This window comes from Rhinopithecus roxellana, chromosome 7, assembly GCF_007565055.1.
Source record: "Rhinopithecus roxellana isolate Shanxi Qingling chromosome 7, ASM756505v1, whole genome shotgun sequence".
NCBI lineage: Eukaryota > Metazoa > Chordata > Mammalia > Primates > Cercopithecidae > Rhinopithecus > Rhinopithecus roxellana.
In genome coordinates this window covers 21,493,306-21,520,069 of record NC_044555.1, presented here as the reverse complement: position 1 = coordinate 21,520,069, position 26,764 = coordinate 21,493,306, and the positions used below count along the sequence as shown (strand labels likewise).

Sequence of the window (26,764 nt, the reverse complement as noted above, 5' to 3'; positions counted from 1 at the left end):
CTACTTTTCAATTCTGCTAGACTCTTCCTGAATATGCAGGCTGAAGAGGTGATCTCTGAGGCCCTTCCTTGAAACTTACCTCTGGATCAGCATTAAAGCACAGGGAAGGACAGGTGTGGTGGCTCATGCCTGTAATTCCAACACTTTGGGAGGCTGAGACTAGAGGATCACTTGAGGCTAGGAGTTTGAGACCAGCCTGGGCAATATAGCAAGACTCTATCTCTACAAAAAAATTAAAATTTAGCTGGGCATGGTGGTGTGTAGTCCCAGCTACTTGGGAGGCTGTGGCAGGAGGATGGCTGGAGCCTAAGAGGTAGAGGCTGCAGTGAGCTAATTGTGCCACTGCACTCCAACCTGGGCAACAGTGAGAACCTGTCTCAAAAAGCTGGGCGTGGTAGCACTTTGGGAGGCTGAGGCAGGAAGACTGCTCAAGCCTAGGAGTCCGAGACTAACCCGGGCAACATAATGAGACCCCATCTCTACAATTTTTTTTTTTTTTTTGAGACAGAGTCTTGCTCTGTCACCCTGGCTGGAGTGCAATGGCGTGATCTTGGCTCACTGCAATCTCTGCCTCCTGGGTTCAAGTGATTCTCCTGCCTCAACCTCCCAAGTAGCTGGGATTATGGGCATGTGCTACCACGCCCGGCTAATTTTTTGTATTTTTAGTAGAGACGAGGTTTCACTGTGTTAGCCAGGATGGTCTCAATCTCCTGACCTCGTGATCTGCCCGCCTTGGCCTCCCAAAGTGCTAGGATTACAGGCGTGAGCCACCGCGCCCAGCCTACTTTTTTTTTTTAATTAGTGGGTATGGTGTGGTACACAACTGCAGTTTCAGCTATTCAGGCAGCTGAGGTGGGAAGATTGAGTCTGGGAGGTCAAGGCTGCAGCGAGCTGTTATTGCGCCACTACATTTCAGCCTGGGCAACACAGTGAGACATTGTCTCAAAAAAAAAAAAAAATTAAAAACAATGCATAGGGAGGTTAAGGACAGAGTCTTTGTTATCATCATTTATATTACCAAGAGTTATTGTTTGAGGTTGGCTAGAAATCTGAGTGCAGACAGGCAAAGAAGTTGCCCCACATCACAAAGCAAGTAAAGTCAAAACAGATGACACTATCACAGGCTATTCCCAAGGTATGTTTTTTTCCTGTAAAAATATATTATCTGGTCCTAACTAGAGGTGTGGGCTCTCAAGGTGAGGCAGACAGAGCAGCAGCAACACATGGGTTCAGTTTACACATTTATTATACAAATCCCCTTCCAGTGTGGGTAATGTCTTGGGCCCAGATCCATTGGTATAAAAAGAAAAGTTTAACACCAGGAAAAGGGGGTAGGGGAACCCCCAGCTCCGAAAGTCACAGACAGGTATCATAGAAAACACAATTTGTGTGGGTTTGCTTTAAAAGTGGTGGATGGGGGCTGGGTGCAGTGGTTCACGGCTGTAATCCCAGTGCTTTGGGAGGCCAAGGTGGGCAGATCATGAGGTCAAGAGTTCAAGACCAACCGGGCCAATATGGTGAAACCTTGTCTCTACTAAGAATACAAAACTTAGCTGGGTGTGGTGGCGTGTGCCTGTAATCCCAGCTACTCAGGAGGGTGAGGCAGGAGAACCTAGGAGGCGGAGGTTGCAGCGAGCTGAGATTGTGCCACTGCATTCCAGCCTGGCGACAGAGCAAGACTCCGTCTCAAGGAAAAGAAAAAAAAGGGGGGGGTGTGGATGGAAGGAAAGCCAAGGAAGGTGTGAGTGGTGAGCGGCCCGCGGCCTGTAGCCAGACCTCACCTGAGGATTTTACTGGCATCTACCAGTGCCAGGTCTGGTAGATGCCAGGTTCAACCCCCACAGGATCCCAGGACACGGCACACCTGATGGCTCTGCCCTTTGCCCCTCCTGTGGGGCCTCCTGACTGGGGGTGGTTAGGGCAGAGGCCGTGGGCACAGACGGGGTTGGTCCCCTTCAGGCATCCCACCCAGACTGCAGTCCTTCCAAGTGTGGGCAGAGAGCCCACTGCCCCAACAACTGCCCTGGCAATGCGTGGCAGGGATTTCTGTTCACACTGGAGTCTCCTGGCTGCCCTAAATGGCCCTGAGACCCGATATGGTCCATTTTATGGAGGGGGTTACTGAATGGAACCCGGTTGGGCATGGCAACAGGAATGAACCCAACCAGATGAGATCACAGTTTCCCTTTTATAAAACGCCTAGTGTTGGAGGAAGACAGTGAATACCTAAGTCACAACTGTAAACATAAATGGATGAAGGAGCTTGGGGTCCCCATGACATTATCCTCTCTCTTTTAAGCTGGCTGAGGGCCCCCAGTCCCCAGCACAGTGTGAGAGAAGAAGCAGGGTGTCAGACACCTTCCTGGGCCTACGGGGAGCCAGGGGCCTTGGAAGATTAGGTTGGCGCACTGCGCTCAGGACTGAGAGCAACCACACCCCAGGGCCCAGCGAGGTCAGCTATGTGCTCCCCAGATTGGAATCGTGCCCAAGCCAACAAGGGACATATCAGAAGGGGTCAGACCAGTGTCCCCGGGGTCTGGGTGTCAGAACTGGAGGACTGCTCCCCCTCTAGCGTCAGGTCACTTAAACGAGCGCTCAGCTCCGGGGGATACAGGAAGTCCGCGTAGTATCTTTAGAAGGGGTAGCAGGAATCCGGAGGACAGGGCGGGGAAGACAAGAAGAGGAAAAGACAGACAAGACACATAAAAAGAAAGGAAAAGAGGCTCGTTAAAGAGGTGGAGGCAGGCACAGGACAGCACTTTCAGGCTCCACGGCATGGAGAAACAAGGAAGAAAATGGCGAGGGGCATGAGATGTCCCTTCCTCCCAGCACCCTGGCTTCAAGGCTCATCTTCAGCCTATAACTTGATAAAGAATTGCTGCTACCAGTGCCCAAGATCCCCTCCACCAGGACCCCATGGACTAATGCAGGTCATGTGCAGTAGTGACCCTGTGCCATCACGGCAGCTAGTTTCCTCATGGTCCAATTCATTAGCTATCATGACTAGCCACTCCCTGGCCTGGATATCTTCGCCATCTGCCTTAAGAGACCCCTACCCATCAGTAAAAGCACCCCCCATACCTGCCAGAGACAGGGGGCGCCGTGAAACTCCTCGAGTGTGGGAGTGGCGCCTGGCTGGGGGCCCCGTACAGCGCCTGGCCCACCTCATAGCAGCGGGCATGGAGGAAGGGTGGGTGTGGCAGGCCCACGGAGGGGAGCACAGGCCGGCGCTGGGGCCCCGCGGCCAGTCCCGAGTTCCGGATGTACCAGTCCCGCAGCCCCTCCAGAGCCAGGTTCTTGTGGCCACTGCGTTCACCAGCCGAGGGGATACGGGTGGGTGGGGGCATCCACAGCAGAGGGTTTGGATGCACCTCAGGGCCCTCGGCAACCTCTGGGGGCAGGCCACAGGGCTTGGTGCGGGTGGCACGGGTGTGGGGGTCCTTGGTGCGGAGGAGGGGGCTGTTGCTGTCAGCTGCATACACAGGTGGTGGGCCGGGGAGCATGGTGAGGAGCCCATCCCGGCGGGAGAGGGGTCCTGGGACCTCAGCTGCAGGCAGCAGCTCCCCCCAGCCTGCTCCACCACCACTGCGGGGCAGACCTCGGTCCAAGGAATAGTCCAAGAGGAAGTCCCCACACACCGGAGGGAGCCGGGGGGCACCTCGGGAGGCAGGGGCAGCTGAGCTAGGCCGGGCGGCCCGGGGAGGGTCTGGGGGGCCTGCTGTGCGGGAGGAGAAGGCAGAGGTTGGTTGGGGGCGCTCATACAGCACCTCACTGCTCTTGCAGACTGGGGGGCCAGAGGCAGAGGGAGCCAGAGGGGTGGGTGGGGAGCCAGCTCCCCCACCAGCAGCTCGGTCCACCAGCAGGGCCTCAGAGCTGTTGCTGCGGCGGGTGCGAGCTACGAAGAGGGAGGCGCGATCGGAGGCAGGGTCCACCCGGGGGAAGCCCATCTGGGAGTCCTGGCTGCCGGACCACTGACGAGAATGAAGGCCTTCAGGTCTGAGGTGAGAGGCGAGGGTCATGGGAATAGGGTCAGAAAAATCAGGCAGAAGGCGTGCAGTGCCCTCCCTACCCTATCCCTTTCTGAGCCTTCACTTTCACATCTCCAAATGGGCCCAGGGTTGGAAACTGTGTGTATAAAGGTGGCAGGTAGTGACATGTAAAGGGCAGCTGAAGTTCTGTCCTAGGCTAGGGGGTCGGGGGTAGAAATGCGTGGGGGAGGCCTGGCACTGTTAGCTCCAAGGGAGGTGTAAATCTGTGTAGGGACTCAGAGGAAAGGCTAGCAGAGTAGGTGCCGGGCAGGGGGCTCTTCCTAATCCAGCTGACCCCTCCCCATGCTAAGGCCCTTCTCACGGCTCCCATGGCCTCCAGGATTGAGTCCTAGGCCTTAGGGCCCACACGTAAAACGCTGCCTGAATTCTCTATCCGACCATATGTATGAACCACCCAAAGCTACCATCCCAACAGCCACCATTCACAGAATGCAAGCCCCACAAGGACGGGGACTTGGTTTTGTTCAGAGCCTGGGGAAAGTAGGCACTCTATTTAAGCAGCAGAAGACGACAATGGTTAAAAGCATGGACTCTAGAGTAAAACTTGCCTGGGCTCAAACTCCAGGACTTCAGTTTACTAACAAGTTACTTAACCTTTCTGTGCCTCATTTGTCTCATCTATAAAATGGGAATAACAATAGCACCCACCTCATAGGGATCTCATTATGATTGAATGAGTTGGTGCCACTAATTCCTAGCAGGTGGCAGGCACTCAGTATATGTTAACCAGAACTTATTATGTCCATGTTTTTCAAAGGCACATACTATTATTTCCATTTCACAAATGAGGAGACTGATTCAGAAAAGGAGAATGGCTTGTCCAAAATGCACAGAAAAGCCCATACTCAAAACTTTGATGCTTCTGCCCCAAATCCCTACCCATTATCCACCGAGATGCCTGCTCACTTTTAACTCCCAGCCTTCCATGTCCCACACCTTTTGTTTTTTTGTTTTGAGACGGAGTTTTGCTCTTGTCGCCCAGGCTGGAGTGCAATGGCACAATCTTGATCTCAGCTCACTGCAACCTCTGCCTCCCAGTTCAAGCGATTCTCCTGCCTCAGCCTCCCAAGTAGCTGAGATTACAGGTATGCCCCACCATACCCAGCTAATTTTTATATTTTTAGTAGAGATGGGGTTTCACCATGTTGGTCAGGCTGGTCTTGAACCCCTGACCTCAAGTAACCCGCCCACCTCAGCCTCCCAAAGTGCTGGGATTACAAGCGTGAGCCACCGCGCCCAGCGATCCCACACCTTTTGATAATGCCGTCCTCAAGCTTCCAGTGAGAACTAATGGTTCCCTCCCCTCTGATCCTCCAGGCCACCCTGATTCCCCTTACTTGCAGAGCTGGGGGCCAGCGCCCCGGGTGAGGACTGGGGTGGCAGGCACACTTCGCCCCTCAAAACTGGAGGCACTCCTGGGCAGCGAGCGTGTGGGGCTAGACAGAGACAGGCAGGCCTAGGTTAGAGACTGTACCCACCAGCAGACCCTCTGCCAGCCCAAGCTTGCTATCCCATTCCCAGCTCCCGCGGAGGGGAGGAGGGGCTCATTCTCACCTGGTGGGGCTGGCCACAGAGTTCCGTCGGCTCTTCAGATCCCCGTAAAGATCTGATGGGGGTGGTTTCCATGGGGTTCGCCGCTCAGGGCTCCCCCCGGATACTGCCCGCAGCTGGTCCCAAGCCTTGGGTGGTGAGGGGCGCTCGGCCAGAGAGAAGCAGCCATGGGGCTCCTCTGAATGGAAGAGAGCAAGTGGGATAGAATTCAATGAGGGGGGCCCAGAGTGGGCAGGACAGGCTGGTGGGCAAGGCCATGGGGAGGGGCAAAGTGCTGGGACAGGTTAAGCAGGCTGAGGAGCAGCTAAGGCTGACCAGTAGGTTCTGGGGCTGTGGGGCTGGGGGCTGGGGTGGGGTGAGGCTAAGAAGATGGGGGACCCACAGGAAGATGGAGCATGGCTAAGGAGAAGCTGAAGCAGCACAGGAGGGGCTGGGCATCAAAGGATGGGCTGATCATGCAGGATGTGGTCGGATGAATAAAGGGGATGGGCTGAGGGGACATAGGAGTCGGGGACAGGTTTGGGGGATAGGAGTCCTCACCGTTGTCATGGCTGGCCCCAGACTCTGAGAGGGAGCTGCTCTCTGAGTGCAGAACTACGTCCTCTATAGGTGAGAGGGGGAGAAGTGGGCCTCTCACTCCCAGGCCTGGGTGCCGCCCCCTTACACCACTGGGTGGGCACCTCTACTTGGGCTACCTTCTGGCCAGTTTCTGCCTCATCCTGTTCCCTTCCCAAGAATCTGCTTTTACCAGAGCCCAAGACCACCCCAGCTTGGTTCCTGACTGTCCCGGCAGATATTCATCAGTCCCCCACAGTTTGTCCTTTCCGGTAAGCCAGTTTGTCACAACTCTTCTCACGGTTGGGCCACTTGAGTTGTGCCTACCTCCCGGTTTTCACTGGTCACTCGGCCATCCCAGCCCTACCACGTTCATTTGCCAGTGTCCACTCTCCCACCCTCACCAGGGGATGCTCACCTTGGCTGAGCTGAGTGAGGCGCATGCCCAGGCAGACTCCCTGGGCGGTGATCACTGACCCCGTGGACAGTGGCAGTGGCTGGGGCAGCGGGAGCACTGGGAGGCCAAGGCGGGCCCGGACATCCCCGAGCTGCTCCTCTAGCTCGTGCAGCCTCCTCAGTGCGTCTGCCTGGACCTGGCGACGGCGCCGGCGCTGCTCGGTGCTCAGATCAGGGGCCAGGGCCAGGCGACAGGCGGCTGCCGCGATCTGCTGCTGCACTGACACCTCACGCTCCAGGGCCTCAAGAGCCAGCTCCTGTCGGGCCCATCCAAATGTTGGAAATGGCCAAGAACAGGGACCTGGTGGGGCCAAACCCACTAGAGGCTGGCCTGTACTTCCTGCAGCCTATTCAGGCCTATTCACCTCGGGGAGGGGGCGGGTCAGGGCCTCTCGGTGAAGGGCTGGGTCGATTTATCTTCCTGAGGGTGGGAGGCCTGTCCTGACAGTTAGGGATCAGCATCCTCCCTCATCGCAGGAACCTACCTCCAGAAGCCCTTTTCCTTCTCATCTTAGCCTTTCCCTCACCTGGCCACAAGCCCCCTCCCCACACCTTCCTCCTGGCTACTCCTCTGTACCTGTCCCCTCTCCCCACCCTCTTGCTCTCCACACCCATCTGCTCACCTCAGCAGGGCACAAGGAGTGGTGTGCTTGGTTGGGGTGCGGTGGAGGGTAGGCACGGGCTGTGGGGGGCCGCCGGCGGACCAACTGGGGCCGTTCACCAGGCTCTAGTGGGCACTCAGGGGGCAGCTGGCCAGTCAGCTCCTGGTGGGAGGCAGGGGTCAGAGACTACCAAGGGTTAGTTGGAAGGATGGGGTGAAGCATTAATGATCCCAGAAGCTACAGAAGTCCTACCAGGAGCCTGGTCCGGCTCAGCACCCACGCATGACACTCCCCTTCCTCCTCCCAGTATCTCCACCAGGCAGGTGTGCCCAAACTTCAGTGGCCCAAACCCCTGGGGTGGTGGGCATGGGAGGCAGGGAAACCTGCTTTGGAATCCAGAATTGTTTCGTTTTTATAAAGGGGACACCATTGAGATCCTAAGTATTACATAACTCCCTTCAGGGGCTGTGGCTGCATGGTCTGAGCTATAGTATTATTTCTGGCACACTGTGGGCATTATAGTAAGAGGGGTAAACTGAAACTACAGATCGCCCTGTGCCAGTTCAGGTCAGATTGTGCTGCCAAATTTTGGACAGAACCTGTTTTCTGAAGTTTGTTGGATTTGAAATAGTCAACAGTGGGCCTGTATTACCATATTTCTTTTTTCTTTTTTTTTTTTGAGGTGGAGTTCCACTCTTGTTGCCCAGGCTGGCTGAAGTGCAATGGTGCAATCTCGGCTCATCACAACCTCCACCTCCCGGGTTTAAGCAATTGTCCTGCCTCAGTGCCTCCCAAGTAGCTGGGATCACAGGCGTGAGCCACCACGCCCAGCTAATTTTGTTTGTTTGTTTGTTTGTTTGTTTGTTTTTTGAGACAGTCTTGCTCTGTCGCCCAGGCTGGAGTGGAGTGCAGTGGCGTGATCCCAGCTCACTGCAAGCTCCACCTCCCGGGTTCAAGCCATTCTCCTGCCTTAGCCCCCCAAGTAGCTGGGACTACAGGTGACCACTACCACACCCGGCTAATTTTTTGTATTTTTAGTAGAGACGGGGTTTCACCGTGTTAGCCAGGATAGTCTCAATCTCCTGACTTCGTGATCTGCCCGCCTCGGCCTCCCAAAGTGCTGGGATTACAGGCGTGAGCTACTGTGCCCAGACTAATTTTGCATTTTTAGTAGAGACAGGGTTTCTCCATATTGGTCAGGCTGGTCTCGAACTCCCAACCTCAGGTGATCCACCTGCCTCAGCCTCCCAAAGTGCTGGGATTACAGGTGTGAGCCACAGCACCCAGCCTCATATTTCATTCATTCTAACATATCTAAGCTGAGCTTTGAGGAGAAAGTGGGTGACAGGGAATCTACAGCCAAGACAAGTGATTGAGGAATTGCCACCCAAGTCTGTCTACCTAGGGCCCCCAGCTTCCCACCTCCTCCCAACCTCCCCGCCTGATAACCCTAGGGCCAGGCCCTCACCGCCTCCTGGAGACACACTTTGCGGAGCTCCTGAAGTTTCAGGCTCAGGGCCTCCTGCAGGGTCCGCTGCCGGTCAAGCAGCCCCCGCAGACGCTCTGACTTCACCTGGGGGGCAGCCTCTCCAAACAGGGCAGCTGGACACAGAGGGAGCAAAGATCAGTGGGACAGCCAGGGCATTCTGGAGCAGCTGTGGAGCAAGGGACTGACTCTTCCCGAGCAAGCAGGTGGTGATTTAGAGCAGGGGAGGGGCAGCAGGAGGGGAAGGAGCCACCGACCTGGGGCATTGAAGGTAGGAGAGCTGATCAGCTGACCTTTGACTTCCATCTTGGTGCTGCAGAGAGGCCGTGGCTGATGGCTGGACAAAGTCTGGCAGTGACACACAGGAGCCATTAAGGAAGCACGTCCCATGATACCCCAACACCCAGCCCTTCCCAGCTTCCCATGCCGCAGCGGGGAATAAGGGGTAACCTGGGCCCCACGTGCCTGCTTGACCTGCCCTTTCAGAATCCGTGTGGATGTCTGGACCCACTTGGCCCTGGTACCTTGGCCCTGGTTCCCTTCGCATTGAGTGGGAGCACAGCAAGTGGGGAGCTGGGCGGACTTACAACGCCTCCTCAGAGGCCCATGGGTCACAGCCACGAGTCTTGCCTGGGAAAGGAGAATTAATGGGACAGATTCAACCAACTATAACAACAATGGACATGCAGTCAACACCTGGGTGCCTGCAATAGTTACCTATGATGCCACACTAAATCTTCAGAGCCACCCAGAAAGATTCGTATTCCCATTTTAGAGATGAGGATAGGCAGGCACAGAGGTGAAATAACTGGCCCACAGCCACAGACATAACCCAGAACCACCCCTCTGGTCCTACACTCTCACTCATGAGAACCGCTCTAACTCCACCAACTTCCTCATAAGCTCCCTGGTCCCTCAGGCCTCAGGGTCTTTGCCCAGGCTGTGGCTGCTGCCTGAAGTGCTTTCTTCAACCTCTCACCACCCCAGCCCCTGCATCACACTTATCATTCTGGAGCTTTTTTTTTTTTTTTTTTTTTTTTTTGAGACGGAGTCTCGCTCTGTCGCCCAGGCTGGAGTGCAATGGCCAGATCTCAGCTCACTGCAATCTCCGCCCCCCGGGTTTACACCATTCTCCTGCCTCAGCCTCCCAAGTAGCTGGGACTACAGGCGCCCGCCACCTCGCCCGGCTAGTTTTTTTGTATTTTTTAGTAGAGACGGGGTTTCACCATATTAGCCAGGATGGTCTCGATCTCCTGACCTCGTGATCCGCCCGTCTCGGCCTCCCAAAGTGCTGGGATTACAGGCTTGAGCCACCGCGCCCGGCCTCATTCTAGAGCTTAAGTATCACTTCCACAGTTATATCCTCTCACAAACAGTTGTCCAACAAGAGATTGTGCCTCCTGGAACATCGACGAGGACAAGAAACATTATCTGTCCCACTTTCATCAGCATCACCAGCACCCTGAACACGGCTGTACGCAGAAGTGCTCAATGAATGGGTGCCAGCTGAATGAATAAAAGACGGAGTAAACGAATGAGGAGGCAGTGGAGCCAGGGTTCAAGCCCAGATCTGTGGGTCTGTGCTTGTCCCAACTCCATTCTGTAGCTCTAGTGCAGCAAGGAGAATGTTCACTTGACCCAGGGTCCCTCCAGCTCCTCTCCCCACGACAGCCTATCCTGAGCCTAGCATAGGGAAGTCCTCCTGCTGGGATTTGTGAGAAGCAAAGTCCACACCTGCAAATAACGAACCACCTGCCTCCTGCCTCCTTCTCTGCCCGATGGCTCAGCTGACCATGGAGCCTGCCTTGGCTGGCCACCCCTCCTCTGGAGTTTGCTCCCTCCCTTCCACATCATGCTCAGTCCCCAGCGGGGCAGCCAAGTAATATCACCTCCCACCACCTGGCCTAACCTAGGTGTCAGGTGACTGCGAGGGCTTTATGGGGCCACAGAGTTCCCGTTATCACCTACCTTGAAGTCGGTAGCTTGTCATGATGTTAGCCTGGTGTGAGGAAGACCCAGCCAACCAAGAGGCATGGGTTCAAGCCCCTTCCCCATCTGTATATTGTGGGGTGAGGCCAAGCTGCTTATAAAGTGTCATGTTTCTCTGCAGTCCTCCTACCTGCCCCATAGGGCATGTACCCCTCTCTTGAGGCAGTGGTGCCCTGCCTTCAACAGCAGGGGTGGGGATCAGTCCCTAAAGCCTTTTGACAAACCTAGGCCCCAGCAGAGGCATTCACATCCCCACTCATCTAAGGTCTGACATTTCCCAGCATGGCAGGGGTTCCTCGACATCCCAGTTCACTGGGGCTCCAACTTTCCAGCCCCCATTTAGGCCCAAGGAACTCTCACAGGGTTCCCTGGAATCTTCCTCCACCCCCACAGGAACCCAACTCTGTCCATGGCTCCCCTTGCCATCATTGGTCCCAATCCCATGCTGGGCTGCTTCAATTCTCTTTTTTTTTTGTGGGGGGGGGGGGGGGACGGGGTCTGGCTCTGTTGCTTAGGCTGGAGTGCAGTGGCAAGATCTTGGCTCACTGCAGCCTCCACTTCCCAGGTTCAAGCAATTCTCCCACTTCAGCCTCCAGAGTAGCTGGGATTACAGGTGTACGCCACCATGACTGGCTAATTTTGTATTTTTAGTAGAAACAGGGTTTCACCATGTTGGCCAGGCTGGTCTCAAACTCCTGACCTCAGGTGATCCACCCACCTTAGCCTCCCAAAGTGCTGGGATTACAGGCGTGAGGCACTGCACCCAGCCAATCCTTTCTTCTCTAGTTTCTCAGAGCATCCTAGAAGTCCAGACAGGGTCCACACAGGAACCCCAACTCCTCCCGGTCAGCCCGACCTCGGGGGGACATAGTTAGAGCATGAGTCATGGGGTCACTGGGCAGGCTAGACAGTCACCGCCCCACACCCCCACACCCAGTTCCTAAGCCTCTGCCTCCGCTCACCTGCCCTCTGCATACTTGCCTTGGGGCCTCGTCCCCACCCAGATGGTGAGAAAGGGATCCCAGCAAACCCCTCCCCAGCACACCCCCACACCAACCCCAGGTCTCCCCACACCAGTGACCCCATGGCCCCCATCCTATCCCAGGGATGAGCTGCAGCAGGAGAGCAGCAGAGGGCACCCCGCACACCCAGAGGCGGGCCCGGCAGGTTTTTCAGGTCTGCCATTCTGACACCACAGCTGAGAAAGAAATTCCTGGCTGTAATGACTGTTTACAACCAAGATACCTCACCTGGGTGGCACCCCAACACTTGGGGGGACATTTCCACATCCTGCCACTATTAGAGCAAATACAAACTCTCAATGTCTGGGCCATTCCCCTCCCCAGAGCCCCCGCTTCCTCCACTGTAGTGAACAAATCAGGCGTAGGCAGGCAGGTGCCTGAGTAATGGTTTCTTAGTAGCCCAGTCTGGTCTTTCTTGGAGAGCTGGGCCCTGGGTTGGGGGAGGACAGAGGCTACTCCTGGGGGAGGAAAGGAAGCAGAGATAGGGTGGAGAAGGGGGGACTCATACTTCTCTTTTCCCCGATCCCTCCTCATCCATTTCCGGCCGGGAATCAGCTCGGTGCCAGGAAAGGAAATTGGTGTTTTGGGCTTTGCCCCCGTCCTCAGGCCCTCCATTCTCACTGCCCCTACACACACACCCCCGCCCCCTGCCACCCTGCCCTGCATTGTTGGTGTGCCTCTTCCACAGACCTGGCTCTCTAGCGAAGGGAACTTCAGTACACACTGCCCCAGCTCCCCAGTGCCCTCATCCCCCTCGAACCCTGGGCCCACTGCTCCCAGGTGCTCACCAATGCCAGAGAGTGCCGTGGGGTAGCCTCAGATACCTCAAAAATAGTTGTCTCGACCAGGCCCTGGCTCCGGCTGGTAGTGGCAGTGAGCAGCAGTGGCAGATGCCTTAGCCACCTCCCACTAGGTAATGGCCCAGCCTACCTGGCCAGGAACTAGGCCAGCCCACACCTTTTAACCCTTGCCTGTCTGCCACCAGGACTAGGGTCACCCCTGGGGGCAGTTTCAGGGCCAGGTCCACTCACGGTGCCCAGCATGTCTAAGACAGCCTGGGCCAGGCAGGGTAGCTGGTGCCTGTAATCTCAGCACTTTGAGAGGATCGCCTGAAGCCAAGAGTTCAAGGCCAGACTATGCAACATGGTGAGACCCCTATCTCTACAAAAAAATTTTAAAAAACTGGCCAGGCATGGAGGCATGTGCCTCCTCACCCCATACACTTAGCAGAAAACTGGGAAGAAGGGCTGAGAGTGGTGGGAGTAGCAGCTGCCTCTCCTACTGCTCAAATTCCCAGAGGATTAGACGCTGCCCACCCAAGGGACACCTTGGATCTGGGCCATAGAGGTGTAAAGTACATGGGAGGCTTCGGGTGTAAACTGGGTTTTTGTCTCTTGGCAATAAGCATCACATTCTGAGGCGCCTACCCTTTCCTCCCAGGGCAAGGCAGTGGTAGAAGGCCTTGGGGCAATTCCCACCCTCACTGGGGAATAGTTTCCCAAGTTGGGAACAGAGGAAGTCGACCTTTCTAAGGAGAGGCCAGGTCTCAAGATCCTTCTGTGGCTCCAGAAGAAATAATCTCAATAAATCAAGCACAACTTATGCCCTACAAAACACTTATGGGTTTTGACCCTTCTTGGTTCCTACAAATGTAGGAGGATGGCACAGACCCAGCCTCCTCACAGCCATTTTATAGATGCAGAAGCTGAGGCTTGGAAAGGTGAAGAGGCCCAATTCAGATCACAGTGGCAGAAGAGCAAGTGAAATCAGAATTTCCAGGGACTAGGTCCTGGCTGGGAGGCAGACAGAGGCTACTCCTGCTAGAAGAGAAGTAGGGAAGGGGGCTCATGCTTCTTCACATCCATGCTGGGTCTCTCTTCTTCGGAGAGTTAGGCTTCATGCCAGACAAGGAAATGAGAGCTTTGAGTCCCTACGATGTACTGTTCCTGCCTCCCCTCACCCTGCCCACCACCACCACCACCTGGGCTCTGGGCCAGTCTCAGCATACAGCACACATCCTGCGCTCCCTTCAGGACCATCTGCTCTGTGACCTCAGGGCCCAAGTCCCACCTAGCCCCCTGCAGCAGCCCACACCATGACCTGAAGTAAGGAAAGCTGCAGATGGGCCAAGCCTAGAGAGGAGCTCACTCTGAATCAGCAACGCCCCAGACTCACACTATTAAGGACCCCCGCTATCCCTGCCCACCTTTCTTCCTGGGTGTGAGATTTTCAGCATGGAACACAAAGGCCCCTTTCATGGCCCTCCCCCCTTCACTGCCTGGGGCTGGTGGAGGCGGGCAGTGGTAAGGTGGGCATTGAGTGTCTGTGGGGAGTGTCCTCTCGGCCACAGCCTCTCCCACCTCTTGTGGGCCACCAAGGATGTTGGGAAGCGGGACAATAATAAAATCAGAGCCAAGAGGGATGACAATCTGGCTGGCAATGTAGATTGAGTCTTAAAGCTTAGGTCTCCTCATCTGTAAAATGGGTAAAAGGTGGTTACAGGCCGGGCGCGGTGGCTCAAGCCTGTAATCCCAGCACTTTGGGAGGCCAAGACGGGCGGATCACGAGGTCAGGAGATCGAGACCATCCTGGCTAATACGGTGAAACCCCGTCTCTACCAAAAAATACAAAAAAACTAGCCGGGCGAGGTGGCGGGCGCCTGTAGTCCCAGCTACTCGGGAGGCTGAGGCAGGAGAATGGAGTAAACCCAGGAGGCGGAGCTTGCAGCGAGCCAAGATCCGGCCACCGCACTCCAGCCTGGGCGACAGAGCGAGACTCCAGCCTGGGCGACAGAGCGAGACTCCGTCTCAAAAAAAAAAAAAAAAAAAAAAGGTGGTTACAGAGACAATGGAGGCCAAGTAACTTTGAAAGGCATTTCAAAGTGCAAGGAAACACACCATGTCATTAATGACTGTTACTAATAACAATTAATACACTCACACAGAGGTGAGCTGTTGTGAGGGTAACTGGGGGAGAGCAGGTAACCGGACCTCCTGGGCCGGCAGACAAATGGGGCAGAGTCACTAGCACACATCATTGCCCTGGTCCATGACTTTTAACAGCCTTGAAGACGACCCAACCTCTAAGCCCCATCCCAGCTGGGTCCTGGGCCTCACGTGACCCTGGTATCACTAGTAAATGGTGAGTCTGGGATTCAACCCAGTTCTGCCACTTATACTGGCTGTGTGACTGCTTGAACAAGTCACTTAACCTCTCTGTGCCTCTCTGTCAATTGGGAATGATGATAACAGTATGTACCTCACGAGGCTATTGTGAGCATTAAATCAGTTAATACATTTAAAGCTTGTGCAGAACAGTGCCTGGGAAGAGCTCAGTTTATGTTGGCTGTCACACGTACAAGTATTCTTCCCCACAGGAAGTCAGGAATCAAGTAGATACATTCAGATACATTTTTTTCCAGACAGAGCTAGTGTCCTTCAGTCTCACTTGATACATTTGAAACAGTTGTTTTTCCTCAGATAACTTGTGTGAACTCTTGCTATCCAAAATCAGAGACTAAATGTATTCAAACGCAATTTTTTTTTTTTTTTTTTGAGATGGAGTCTCGCTCTGTCGCCCAGGCTGGAGTGCAGTGGCCGGATCTCAGCTCACTGCAAGCTCCGCCTCCCGGGTTCACGCCATTCTCCTGCCTCAGCCTCCCGAGTAGCTGGGACTACAGGCGCCCGCCAGGTCGCCCGGCTAGTTTTTTGTATTTTTAGTAGAGACGGGGTTTCACCATGTTAGCCAGGATGGTCTTGATCTCCTGACCTCGTGATCCGCCCGTCTCGGCCTCCCAAAGTGCTGGGATTACAGGCTTGAGCCACCGCGCCCAGCCTTTTTTTTTTTTTTTTTTTTAAGACGGAGTCTCGCCCTGTCACCCAGGCTGGAGTATAGTGGCATGATCTCGGCTCACTGCAATCTCCATCTCCCGGGTTCAAGCAGTTCCCTGCTTTAGCCTCCCGTGTAGCTGGGATTACAGGAGCCTGCCACCACACCCGGCTAATTTTTGTATTTTTAGTAGAGGCGGGGTTTCACCATCTTGGCCAGGCTAGACTCGAACTCCTGACCTCGTGATCTCCCCGCCTCAGCCTCCCAAAGTGCTGGGATTACAGGCATGAGCCACTGCCCCCGGCCTCAGATCCATTTTTGAGACAGAACTAGTATCCCTCAGCTTCCAAATCCTACTTGCTAACTAGACACGGTACCCTCCCTGCTCACCAAATGAGACATATTTGAAACAGCTGTTTTCCCTCATGATTCAACCTGTCCTTTCTCAACATCAAAAATGCAGGAACCAAATACATTCAGAGAAACTATCTGAACTCTCACCATACAAATGCAAGAACTGAATGGATTTAGAAACATTTTTGAGATACGACTGGTATCCCTCATTCTTGAACTTTCGTTACTCTCCAGGCAAAATGCAGGAACCTTTATATAACAGGGTACCCTCACTATCCCAACTCTTGTCCCTGGAGCTCAGGAAAGTTCATAGATTTGGATATATTTTTGAGTTAAAGTCATTATTCTTCATTATCTCAATTTTCCCCACTCACTATGTAAGATGTGAAAACAAAATACCTTCAGATAACTTGGTAGGTTTCACTGTCTGAACTTCGGGCGCTCTCCCTCTCAGAATTCAGGTACCAAATAGATTGGGACAGTGAGGAATGCTTGCGTGGTTATCAATAGGTTTGGGTAGATGTTCAGGATAAATAAGATAGGTCTGGCATCTTGTTATTCAAACTCACTAGTCTCTGTGAGAAATGCAGGAACGAAACCTAATTGAGTAACACATTACCCTCTAGCCATCCAAGTTCTCCCCATCATCCTCAGAATCAAGGAGATTCGGACAATGAGGGGAACCCTGCATTATTGTTGTTACTGTTACTACTGGACAGGCCTGATTCTTACATCCAGTGACTGCCTGGCCTTCTCTCCCACAGACAAGCCCCACAACGGTGGGCTGGACTTAGCGCCAAGATTTTTATTGCTTACTGCTGAGAGAAGGAGGATGAATCCTTGACCCCATCCCTCCTCTATACCAAGTCCTGAAGCCTTGGCCTAGAATAGACTTCTTCTCTTTCAGGCCGGGAAAACAGGGATCATGCACCCAGAATCAAGATCAGGGAATAGGGGTAACATGGCCTAGAAGATTCATACATACCCCAGCATCCCCCATCTCTTCATATTTTCTCAACTCTCCCACAACGTGAGGCAGTCCCCAACACAGCAAGGCTGCAAACATGACCCAGACCTCTCAGACTCCCAGAGAGTCACTGAATAATTTAGGGTATTCTTTCACACTTGCAGAGGGCAGCAGCGTAGGAACAGTTGCATGCCCTCCTGGGGCAGGAAGAGAAATGTAAGCTCTATGTGAGATCACTAGGGTGGGGGTAGAGGAGATTACACACAAAAACCCCTATCAGCCACGCAAGGTGCACAGGGCTGCTTGCTCTTGCTAAGAGAAGCATTTGGGATGTACTTCAGAGGTCCTGGTAACAGCAGAATCTTCGAGTTCCAGGCACAGTATAATGGGACCTGGTCCTGGGCTCAGAAGGGATGGCAAATGGATATTAGGAAAGAAGAAGATCTGAACAGTGTGGAGGGGCATGGTAAGGGGGAGAACAGCCTGGGGCTGGGATAGGAAGGGAGAGAACAGGAAGGAGCGTAGGGGACAAGATAGAACCAGAGTTATTACAGGATGGAGGTCAAGAGGCAGGATGGGGAATGAGCCAGGACACTGGCCAGGGGATGGGATAAGGTGGGGTTCAGGACAAGGGTCAGAGAAAAAGTACAAGAAAGAGACAAAACAGCGGGGCAGACATGACTAGGAAAGGCTAAGCCAGTGGTCAAATGAGGGGACAGGGAAAAGGGCAGGTTCAGGATGGAGGTCAGGAACAGGAAAAGACCAAGACACAATGAGGATAGGAATGAGTATGGTGATGGGACAAGAAAAGAGGGAAAAACAGGACAGAGTCAGGGGCAGGGACAAGGCAGGAGACGGGGGTATTTAAAGATGGTGAGCCAGGATGCAGAGCACGAGTATATAGGAGAGGATATCATATAGGGTGCAGAGAAAGGACAGAAGTTAGAGGGCAGGAATCAGGACAGAACTAGACCAGACTGTGGTTAGGGGGACAGGACATGACTGGTAGAGGTTCAGAGACTGGATAAGAGTTTAGGGAACAGACAGGTCAAGCATCAGGGCAGAAACCGGGGTCAGTGTTGGGCATTAGGATAGGGCAAGATGTTTCAGAGATGAGACGGGGTCGGGCAAAGATCAGGGTCAGGTCAAAGATCCCCAGGACAGAACTGGATGGGGTTTAGGGTCAGGACTGGATTTAGGGGGAACAAAACAGGGGTTGAGGATCATACCAGGCCAGAATACGGTTAGGTCAGAGCTCTGACGGAAGGTACTGAGGCCAAGGCCAACAGGGGTTGAGGTTTAAAAAAGATGTAGTCAGGTCGGAAGGGGTCAGGGCTGAGGCCACGGGGTCAGAGGTCACGGGTGCGCGCGCAGGTACGCCCCGTCGGCGTTTCCGGGCCTTCACCCCACCCTGTCCCCTCCCTTCCTCCGCAGGCGGGGCTGGTTACTCACCAAGGGTCCCAGCACAGCGGTAGGCGGGGTCGGTGTCGGCCGGCCGGGGTAGTGGGCGCGCCCCTCCCTCACTGCGCCCTGCTCGTCCCCGGGCGCGCGCTTGCTTCCCTTCCGCGCCCTGCCTGTGGGCAGTGTTTGGCTGCGTGACCGTTAGCCGTGGGGACCAAACGGGGGTCGCGGGGAGGGTGGGAGGGGAGCGCCGGCCCGGCCGCGGGCGACGGACCCCCGCCCCCACCTCTAACTCGGGTCTGTCGGTTTCCAGCGGCACGGCCACCTCCGCCGCTCAGCCGAGCCTAGGGGGTGGGGGGACCAGGGGGCGGGGCGCGAGACCACAGCAGCGGCGGAGACGAAGTGCGCAGGCGCCGGCTCGGGTCTTGGATTTTTTTTTTTTTTTTTTTTTTTTTTTTTTTTTTTTTTTTCTTGCTCTGGGAGCGCCAGGAGCGAACAAGCTGGGAGCGCGTGCGCACACTCTTTCTCGAGGGCGGCGGAGCCCTCCCTCGCCGAGGCCACGCCCCCTCAGGGAGCCTACTGGCGCCCCTCACCCCAAGTCGTCCCCTAGGGAACCGCAAGCAGTACCCCAAGCTGCTCTCTGCAAGTTATCCCCACACCTCTAAACCCCAGCTACCCTCCCTATTGTCCCTCAAATGCACTCCAAACCAACCTCCATTATCCTCCAAATTATATCCCCAAACTACTGTCTGTTGATTCCAAGCGGTACCTCCAGTCCACCCACTATGGACACCCAAGCTGTAGCAATAAACTACCTTACACTACCCCCAGTTTTGCTCCACCAAACCATCTGCAATCAGCCCTGAAACCATTACCCTCCAAACAGCATGTCCAAATCACCCGCTATCTACTTCCAATGTGCACCCATAACACCCTCCATTGACCCCAAACCCCTCTCCATGAACCCTCCAAGCCATATTCCATTGACCCAAAATGGCTGTCCAGGAGCCCCCAACACCAGTCCAAACATTCGTAATTACCCTGAACGTGGGCCTCACCTGCACCACAAAATAATTCCAACAGTCACCCACATTACCTCCAAACCATGTTCCATGGACCCCTCTGACTCAGCCACCTTTCACTGACCTCCCCTCATATCCCCACAAAATTACCTTCCAACAGCCCCTATCACTGTGCCATGTAACCCAACTACACTTTCTGTGGTCTTTCAACTGCATTTCAAGCCACCCTCCAGCACCCTCTACACCTCTAACCCACACTCCACTGACCCAAACTGCACCTTAAACCACTCTCCAACACTCCTCAACTGTACCTCCAAATAGCCACCAACCATCCTGCTGTAGTTACCCAATTGGGCCCCCAAATCATACTCCAGTGGCCCCAAATGTGTCCCCTAAGCCCTCCAAAGACTTACATGCACCCTGGATCATACTTAAGTGACCTAAATTACAAAGAACTCTCAGTAATTTTTTTCTTAAAACAACTTAACTGGGATATAATTTACGTACCGGGCTGGGCACAGTGGCTCACACTTGTAATCCTAGCACTTTGGGAGGCCAAGGCGGGTGGATCACTTGAGGCCAAGGGCTCAAGACCAGCCTGGCCAACATGGTGAAACCCCGACTCTACTAAAAATACAAAAAATTAGCTGGACGTGATGGCTCACACCTGTAATCTCAGCTACTCAGGAGGCTGAGGCAGGAGAATCGCTTGAACCCAGGAGGTGGAGGCTGCAGTGAGCCAAGATAGTGCCACTGCACTCCAGCCTGGGCAACAGAGTGAGAATCCATCTCAAAAAATAATAATGATAATTATGTACCATAAAAGCCATCCACGATTAAGTGTGCAGTGCAACATAGTAAATTTACCTAAGTGAGGCACAGTGACTCACGCCTGTAATCCCAGCACTTTGGGAGGCCAAGATGGGCAGATCACCTGAGGTCAGGAGTTCAGGATGAGCCCGGCCAACATGGTGAAACCCCATCTCTACTAAAAATACAAAAATTAGTCAGGCGTGATATATCAGGCACCTGTAATCCCAGCTACTCAGGAGGCTGAGGCAGGAGAATAGCTTGAACCTGGAAGGTGGAGGTTGCAGTGAGCTGAGATCGTGCCACTGCACTCCAGCCTGGGCGACAGAGTGAGACTGTCTCAAAAAAAAAAAATAAATAAATAAAAAAAAATTACCAAAGTGTGTAACAATCACTATAGCCCAGTTTTAGAGCATTACCATTACCCCCACAAAAATTCCTCATGACTGAATGCCATTCCCATTCCCAACTATAGGCAACCACAAATCTACTTTCTGTCTCTATAAATTTGCCTTTCTTGGACATTTCATAAAAATGTAATATTTTTATGAAAAAATGTGGATTTTTTGTGTCTGGCATCTTTCAGTTAGCTTGATGTTTTTGAGGTTCATCCGTGTGGTAGCATGTAACAGTGGTTTATTCCTTTAATTGCTGAACAGTAGTCTATCCAATGATCTTTAACTTCTCTCCAAATTACCCACCAATAGCTCCTCAACCAGAACTCAAAACACCCTTCTGACATCCAGACTTCAAAACAGACCCCCAAACTGCACCCTGGATCATACCCACTAGCCCTCAACTGTACCCCAGACCACTCTATAATCCCCAAATATCATCACTAAACAACCCTCCCGAGCCTCACCTTCACTCCTAAACCACCTTCCAGCAGTCAGCTCTACATCCTCAAGCTGCCCTTTATCAACTCCCAAGAATATCCCCAAAATGCCTTTTCAATAATACCCAAACCTAACTCTAAACTACTATCCAACAATTCCAACCCCCCACCCCTAAAATTCCCCTTCCAACAGCCCCAACCATGCCTCTACCCCCTAACTACATTCCTTTGGTCCCAGAACTGCAGACCCAGACTGTAACCCCAAACCACTCTTCACTAACCGCCATGCCCAACCTTGTCTTTTTTTTTTTTTTTTTTTTTTTTTTGAGATGCAGTTTGGCTGTCATTGCCCAGGCTGGAGTGCAATGGTGAGATCTCTGCTCACTGCAACCTCTGCTTCCTGGGTTCAAGTGATTCTCCTGCCTCAGCCCCCTGAGTAGCTGGGATTACAGGCATGTGCCACCATGCTCGGCTAAGCTTGTATTTTTAGTGGAGACGGGGTTTCTCCATGTTGGTCAGGCTGGTCTCGACTCCCGACCTCAGGTGATCCACCCACCTCGGCCTCCCAAAGTGCTGGGATTACAGGCGTGAGCCACCATGCCCAGCCCCAACCTTGTCTTAAATTATGAGCAACTACACCCACGAAACATCTTCCAATTTTTCCCAACAATACCACCCAAACCACCCTCCAAGAACTTCCAACTACACCCTAAACTGCCCTCTAATAGCACCCAATGCTACCTGTAAACAGTTCCCATTTACCTTCCCACAGTCTCCCAACTATACCTCCCTTCCACCCTCCAATGACCCCCCAAATCCCACTTCAATTTTCCCTTTGATGGCTCCAAGTGCACCCAAATGTTTTCCAACAGCCTCTAATTATACTCTCAAACTGCTCTTGGTAACCCCCCCAACGTAGCCCTAAGTCCTTCCAGTGACCCCCAACTCTTCCCCAAAGCCATCTGTAGTTCTTCCCTGTGGCTGATGTAACCAATTACTGCAAACTTGGTGGCTTAAAAAAACAAAGAGGGCCAGGCACGATGGCCCACACCTGTAATCCCAACACTTTGGGAGGCTGAGGCAGGCGGATCACAAGATCAAGAGATGGAGACCATCCTGGCCAACATGGTGAAACCCCGTCTCTACTAAAAATACAAAAATTAGCTGGGTGTGGTGGCATGCACCTGTAGTCCCAGCTACTCAGGAGGCTGTGGCAGGAGAATCACCTGAATCTGTGAGGCCGAAGTTGCAGTGAGCCGAGATCGCGCCACTGCACTCCAGCCTGGCGACAGAGCGAGACTCCGTCTAAAAAAAACAAAACAAACAAAAAAAAAAAACAAAACAAAAAGAAACAAAAACAGAAATTCGCAGTGGCTCACCCTGTAATACCACCACTTTGGGAGGCCCAGGCAGGTGGATCACTTGAGGCCAGGAGTTTGAGATCAGCCTGGACAACATGGTGAGATTTCGTCTCTACTAAAAAATTAGCCAGGCGTGGTGTAGTCCCAGCTACTAGGGAGGCCGAGGTGGGAGAATCGCTTGAACCTGGGAGGTGGAGGTTGCAGTGAGCCAAGATCACACCACTGCACTCCAGCCTGGGTGATAGAGCGAGACTCCATCTCTAAATAAAGAAATAGCTACCTCTCAAAAACAAAACAAAACAAAAAACAAAAAACACAGAAATGTATTCTTTCACAGTTCTAAGGGCCAGAAGTCTAAAATCAGTTGCACTGGGCCAAAATTAAGGTGTCAGCAGAGCTGTACTCCCTCTGGAGGCTATAAGGCAGGGGTCTCCAACCCCTGGGCCAAGGACAAGTACCCGTCAGTGGCCTGTTAGGAGCCTGAGTGACAGGCAAGCAAGCATTAACACCTGAGCTTCAGCTTCTGTCACAGCAACAGTGGCATTAGATTCTCATAGGAGAGCAAACCCTATTGTGAACTGCGCATGCAAGGGACCCAGATTACTTGCTTACGAGATTCTCCTTTTGAGAATCTAACCAATGCCTGATCATCTGAGGTGGAGCAGTTTCATTCTGAAACCATCCCCCCACCACACTCCATGGAAAAATTGTCTTTAGGCCAGGTAAGGTGGCTCACACCTGTAATGCCAGCATTTTGGAAGGCCGAGGCGGGTGGATCACCTGAAGTCAAGAGTTCCAGACCAGCCTGGCCAACGTGGCAAAACCCCATCTCTACTGAAACTACAAAAATTAATCAGGCATGGTGGTGGGCGCCTGTAGTCCCAGCTACTTGGGAGTCTGAGGCAGGAAAACCGCTTGAACCCAGGAGGCAGAGGTTGCAGTGAGCCGAGACTGCACCATTGCACTCCAGCCTGGGCAACAGAGCGAGATTCCATCTCCAACAAACAAAAAAGACTATCTGTTGCCTCTTCAGGCATTCCTTGGCTTTTGGCAGTCATATCACTACAGTCTGCCCCCGTGGTCAACTTGCCTCCTCCTTTTCTGTCAGTCGAATTTGCTTCTGCCTACCTCTTATAAGAACATTTAGGATTACAGTTAGGGTCTACCAGCTAATCCAGAACAATCTCTTCATCTCAAAATCTTTAACTTAATCACACCTGCAAAGTCCTTTTGTCATATAAAGTAGCACTCAAAGTTTCCAGGGAATTAACCAGGCATGCTGGCACACACCTGTAGTCCCAGCTACTCAGGAGGCTGAGGCAGGAGGACTGCTTGAGTCCAGGAGATGGAGGCTGCAGTGAGCCGTGATCATGCCACTGCACTCGAGCCTGGGTGACGGAGTGAGACCTTGACTCAAAAGACAAACAAACAAACAAAAAAAATGGGTGAGGGGGCCGGCGCCGTGCCACATGCCTGTAATCCCAGCACTTTGGGAGGCAGAGGCAGGCAGATTGCTTGAGGTCAGGAGTTCAGGACTAGCCTGCCCAATGTGGTGAAACTCTGTCACTACTAAAAATACAAAAATTAATGGGGCATGGTGCAGCATGCCTGTAATCCCAGCTACTTGGGAGGCTGAGGCAAGAGAATCACTTGAACCAGCGAGACAAAGTTGCAGTGAGATGAGATCACGCCACTGCACTCCAGCCTGGGTGACAGAGCAAGACTCTTTAAAAAAAAAAGTTCCGGCCGGGCGCGGTGGCTCAAGCCTGTAATCCCAGCACTTTGGGAGGCCGAGACGGGCGGATCACGAGGTCAGGAGATCGAGACCATCCTGGCTAACATGGTGAAACCCCGTCTCTACTAAAAAAAAATACAAAAAACTAGCCGGGCGAGGTGGCGGGCGCCTGTAGTCCCAGCTACCCGGAAGGCTGAGGCAGGAGAATGGCGTAAACCCTGGAGGCGGAGCTTGCAGTGAGCTGAGATCCGGCCACTGCACTCCAGCCTGGGCGACAGAGCCAGACTCCGTCTCAAAAAAAAAAAAAAAAAAAAAGGTTCCTTGGCCAGATGCGGTGGCTCACGTCTGTAATACCAGCACTTTGGGAGGCTGAGGCGAGTGGATCACGAGATCAGGAGATTGAGACCATCCTGGCTAACACGGTGAAACACTGTCTCTACTAAAAACACAAAAAATTAGCTGGGTGTGGTGTCGGGTGTCTATAGTCCCAGCTACTGGAGAGGCTGACGCAGGAGAATGGCTTGAACCCGAGAGTCGGAGGTTGCAGTGAGCCAAGATCGCACCACTGCACTCTAGACTGGGTGACAGAGTGAGACTTTGTCTCAAAAAAAAAATATATATATATATATATATTTATATATTGGCAGGGGTTGAGGGGATTATTCAGCCTACCACACCATCTTATGACAGTTAACATCTGTTCCTTAAACCACCTTACAGAAGGTTGAACTCTATCTCTAAAAACCCATCTTCCTGTATTGCCTCCAACTGTACCCCAATCCATCCTCCACCCCATTAACCGTATTCCCAATCCACCCTCCCAATGGTTCCCACCTGCACTCTTAAACTGTCTTATTGAAGCCCCATTCCTCCCAAAGACCTTCAAATGATCCTTCAATTGCCTGCAATCTGTCCTGTTGTAGAACCCAAACTCACCCCCAAGCCACCTTCGATCACCACTCACATCTGTCCCTAAATACCCCCCAACTTCACCATCCAGCTGCCCTCCCACTTCCCTCCACATGTCCCCATCCAGCACCTTGAAGTTTTCTTGCAACGAAACCCCAGATAAGGTTGCAGTGAGCCGAGATCGCACCACTGCACTCCAGCCTGGATGACAGAGCGAAACTCTGTCTCCAAAAAAAAAAAAAAAAAAAGGAAAAAAAAAGGAACTCCAACTATATGGCAGGGGTGCAAGTATTGAGAAAGTTGAGAATGAGATATAGAGAGAAACTAGGGCTGGGTGTAGTGGCTCATGCCTTTTATCCCAGCACTATGGGAGGCCGAGGCAGGCAGATCACTTGAGGTCAGGAGTTTGAAACCAGCCTGGTCAACATGGGGAAACCCTGTCTCTACTAAAAATACAAAAAAAATTAGCTGGGCGCTGTGGTGGACACCTGTAATCCCAGTTACTCGGGAGTCTGAGGCAGGAGAATCGCCTGAACCCAGGAGACAGAGGCTGCAGTGAGCCGAGATAGTGCCACTGCACTCCAGCCTGGGTGACACAGTGAGACTCCATTTCAAAAAAAAAAAAAAAAAAAAGAAAGAAAGAAAGAAAAGAAAAAAGAAAAGAGAGAGAGAAACCCAGAAAGATGCAAGGTGGGCATATCATGCAGGGTGTCATGGGGTATCACTTGTCATGGAGACATTTGAGATGCATGTGTGAAGCTGGTGTTTGCAGGATTGGGATGTGTGACAGGATAATTACTCTGTGGCTCTACTGCTGTAAATATTTGTTGCCAGTTTGTTGTGAGTCTTTTAGCTTTGTAGCATCTTTCACCACACAGTATGTAGTTTTATTTATTGATTAATTGATACAGAGTCTCATTCTGTCACCCAGGCTGGAGGGTAGTGGTGCAAACATGGCTCACGGCTCACCGCAAACCACAACTTCAAACTTTCCAGGCTCAAGCGATCCTCCTGCCTCAGCCTCCCAAGTAGCTGGGACCACAGGTGTGCACCACCATGCCTGGCTAATTTTTTTTTCTTTCTTTCTTTTTTTTTCTGAGACAGAGTCTCGCTCTGTTGCCAGGCTGGAGTGCAGTGGCGTGATCTTGGCTCACTGCAACCTCCACCTCCCAAGTTCAAGAGGTTCTCCTGCCTCAGCCTCCCAAGTAGCTGGGACTACAGGCCAGGCGTGTGCCACCATGCCCGGCAAATTTTTGTATTTTTAGTAGAGATGTGGTTTCACCATGTTGGCCAGGATGGCCTCAATCCCTTGACCTCGTGATCCTCCCACCTCGGCCTCCCAAAGTGCTGGGATTACAGGCATGAGCCACCACGCCCGGCCTAATTAAAAAAAAATTTTTTTTGTAGAGACGGGGGCTCCCTATGTTGGCTGGTCTCAAACTCCTGGGCTCAACCAATTCTCCCACCTTGGCCTCCCAAAGTGTTGGGATTACAGGTCGGAGCCACCTCCCCTGGACCCTCCTCTTTCTTCTTTTGTAAAATTAGCCATTCTTACATGTTTGTTTTTGTTTTTGTTTTTGTTTTGAGACAGAGCCTCGCTCTCTCTCCCAGGCTGGAGTGCAGTGGCATGATCTCGGCTCACTGCAACCTCCACCTCCCAAATTCAAGCGATTCTTGTGCCTCAGCCTCCCTGGGATTACAGGCGCACGCCACCATGCCTGGCTAACTTTTTTTTGTATTTTTAGTAGAAACAGGGTTTTGCCATGTTGGCCAGGCTGGTCTTGAACTTCTGACCTCAAATGATCCACCCACCTCGGCCTCTCAAAGTGCTG

General features: G+C 52.9%; 1 protein-coding gene across 8 annotated transcripts; it reads right to left on the bottom strand.

Moving 5' to 3' along the window:
- Positions 1-1,234: 1,234 nt before the first annotated feature.
- CCDC120 (coiled-coil domain containing 120) lies at positions 1,235-18,699 on the bottom strand. 8 transcript variants are annotated; one of them, XM_030934563.1, is made up of 11 exons: positions 18,312-18,699; positions 9,178-9,329; positions 8,957-9,047; positions 8,682-8,815; positions 7,235-7,375; positions 6,574-6,868; positions 6,141-6,203; positions 5,604-5,778; positions 5,387-5,485; positions 3,082-3,996; positions 1,235-2,630 (listed from the first exon to the last, which is right to left on the bottom strand). In XM_030934563.1, the coding sequence occupies exons 2-11, from the start codon at positions 9,244-9,246 to the stop codon at positions 2,516-2,518; spliced, it is 2,097 nt and encodes a 698-aa protein (XP_030790423.1). In that variant the 5' UTR covers positions 9,247-9,329; positions 18,312-18,699; the 3' UTR covers positions 1,235-2,515. The 8 variants fall into 8 exon arrangements, with proteins under 8 accessions (XP_030790423.1, XP_030790416.1, XP_030790418.1 ...); XM_030934556.1 differs by having other exon boundaries at positions 1,235-3,996; positions 9,165-9,329; XM_030934558.1 differs by having other exon boundaries at positions 1,235-3,996; positions 9,224-9,329.
- Positions 18,700-26,764: the final 8,065 nt, after the last annotated feature.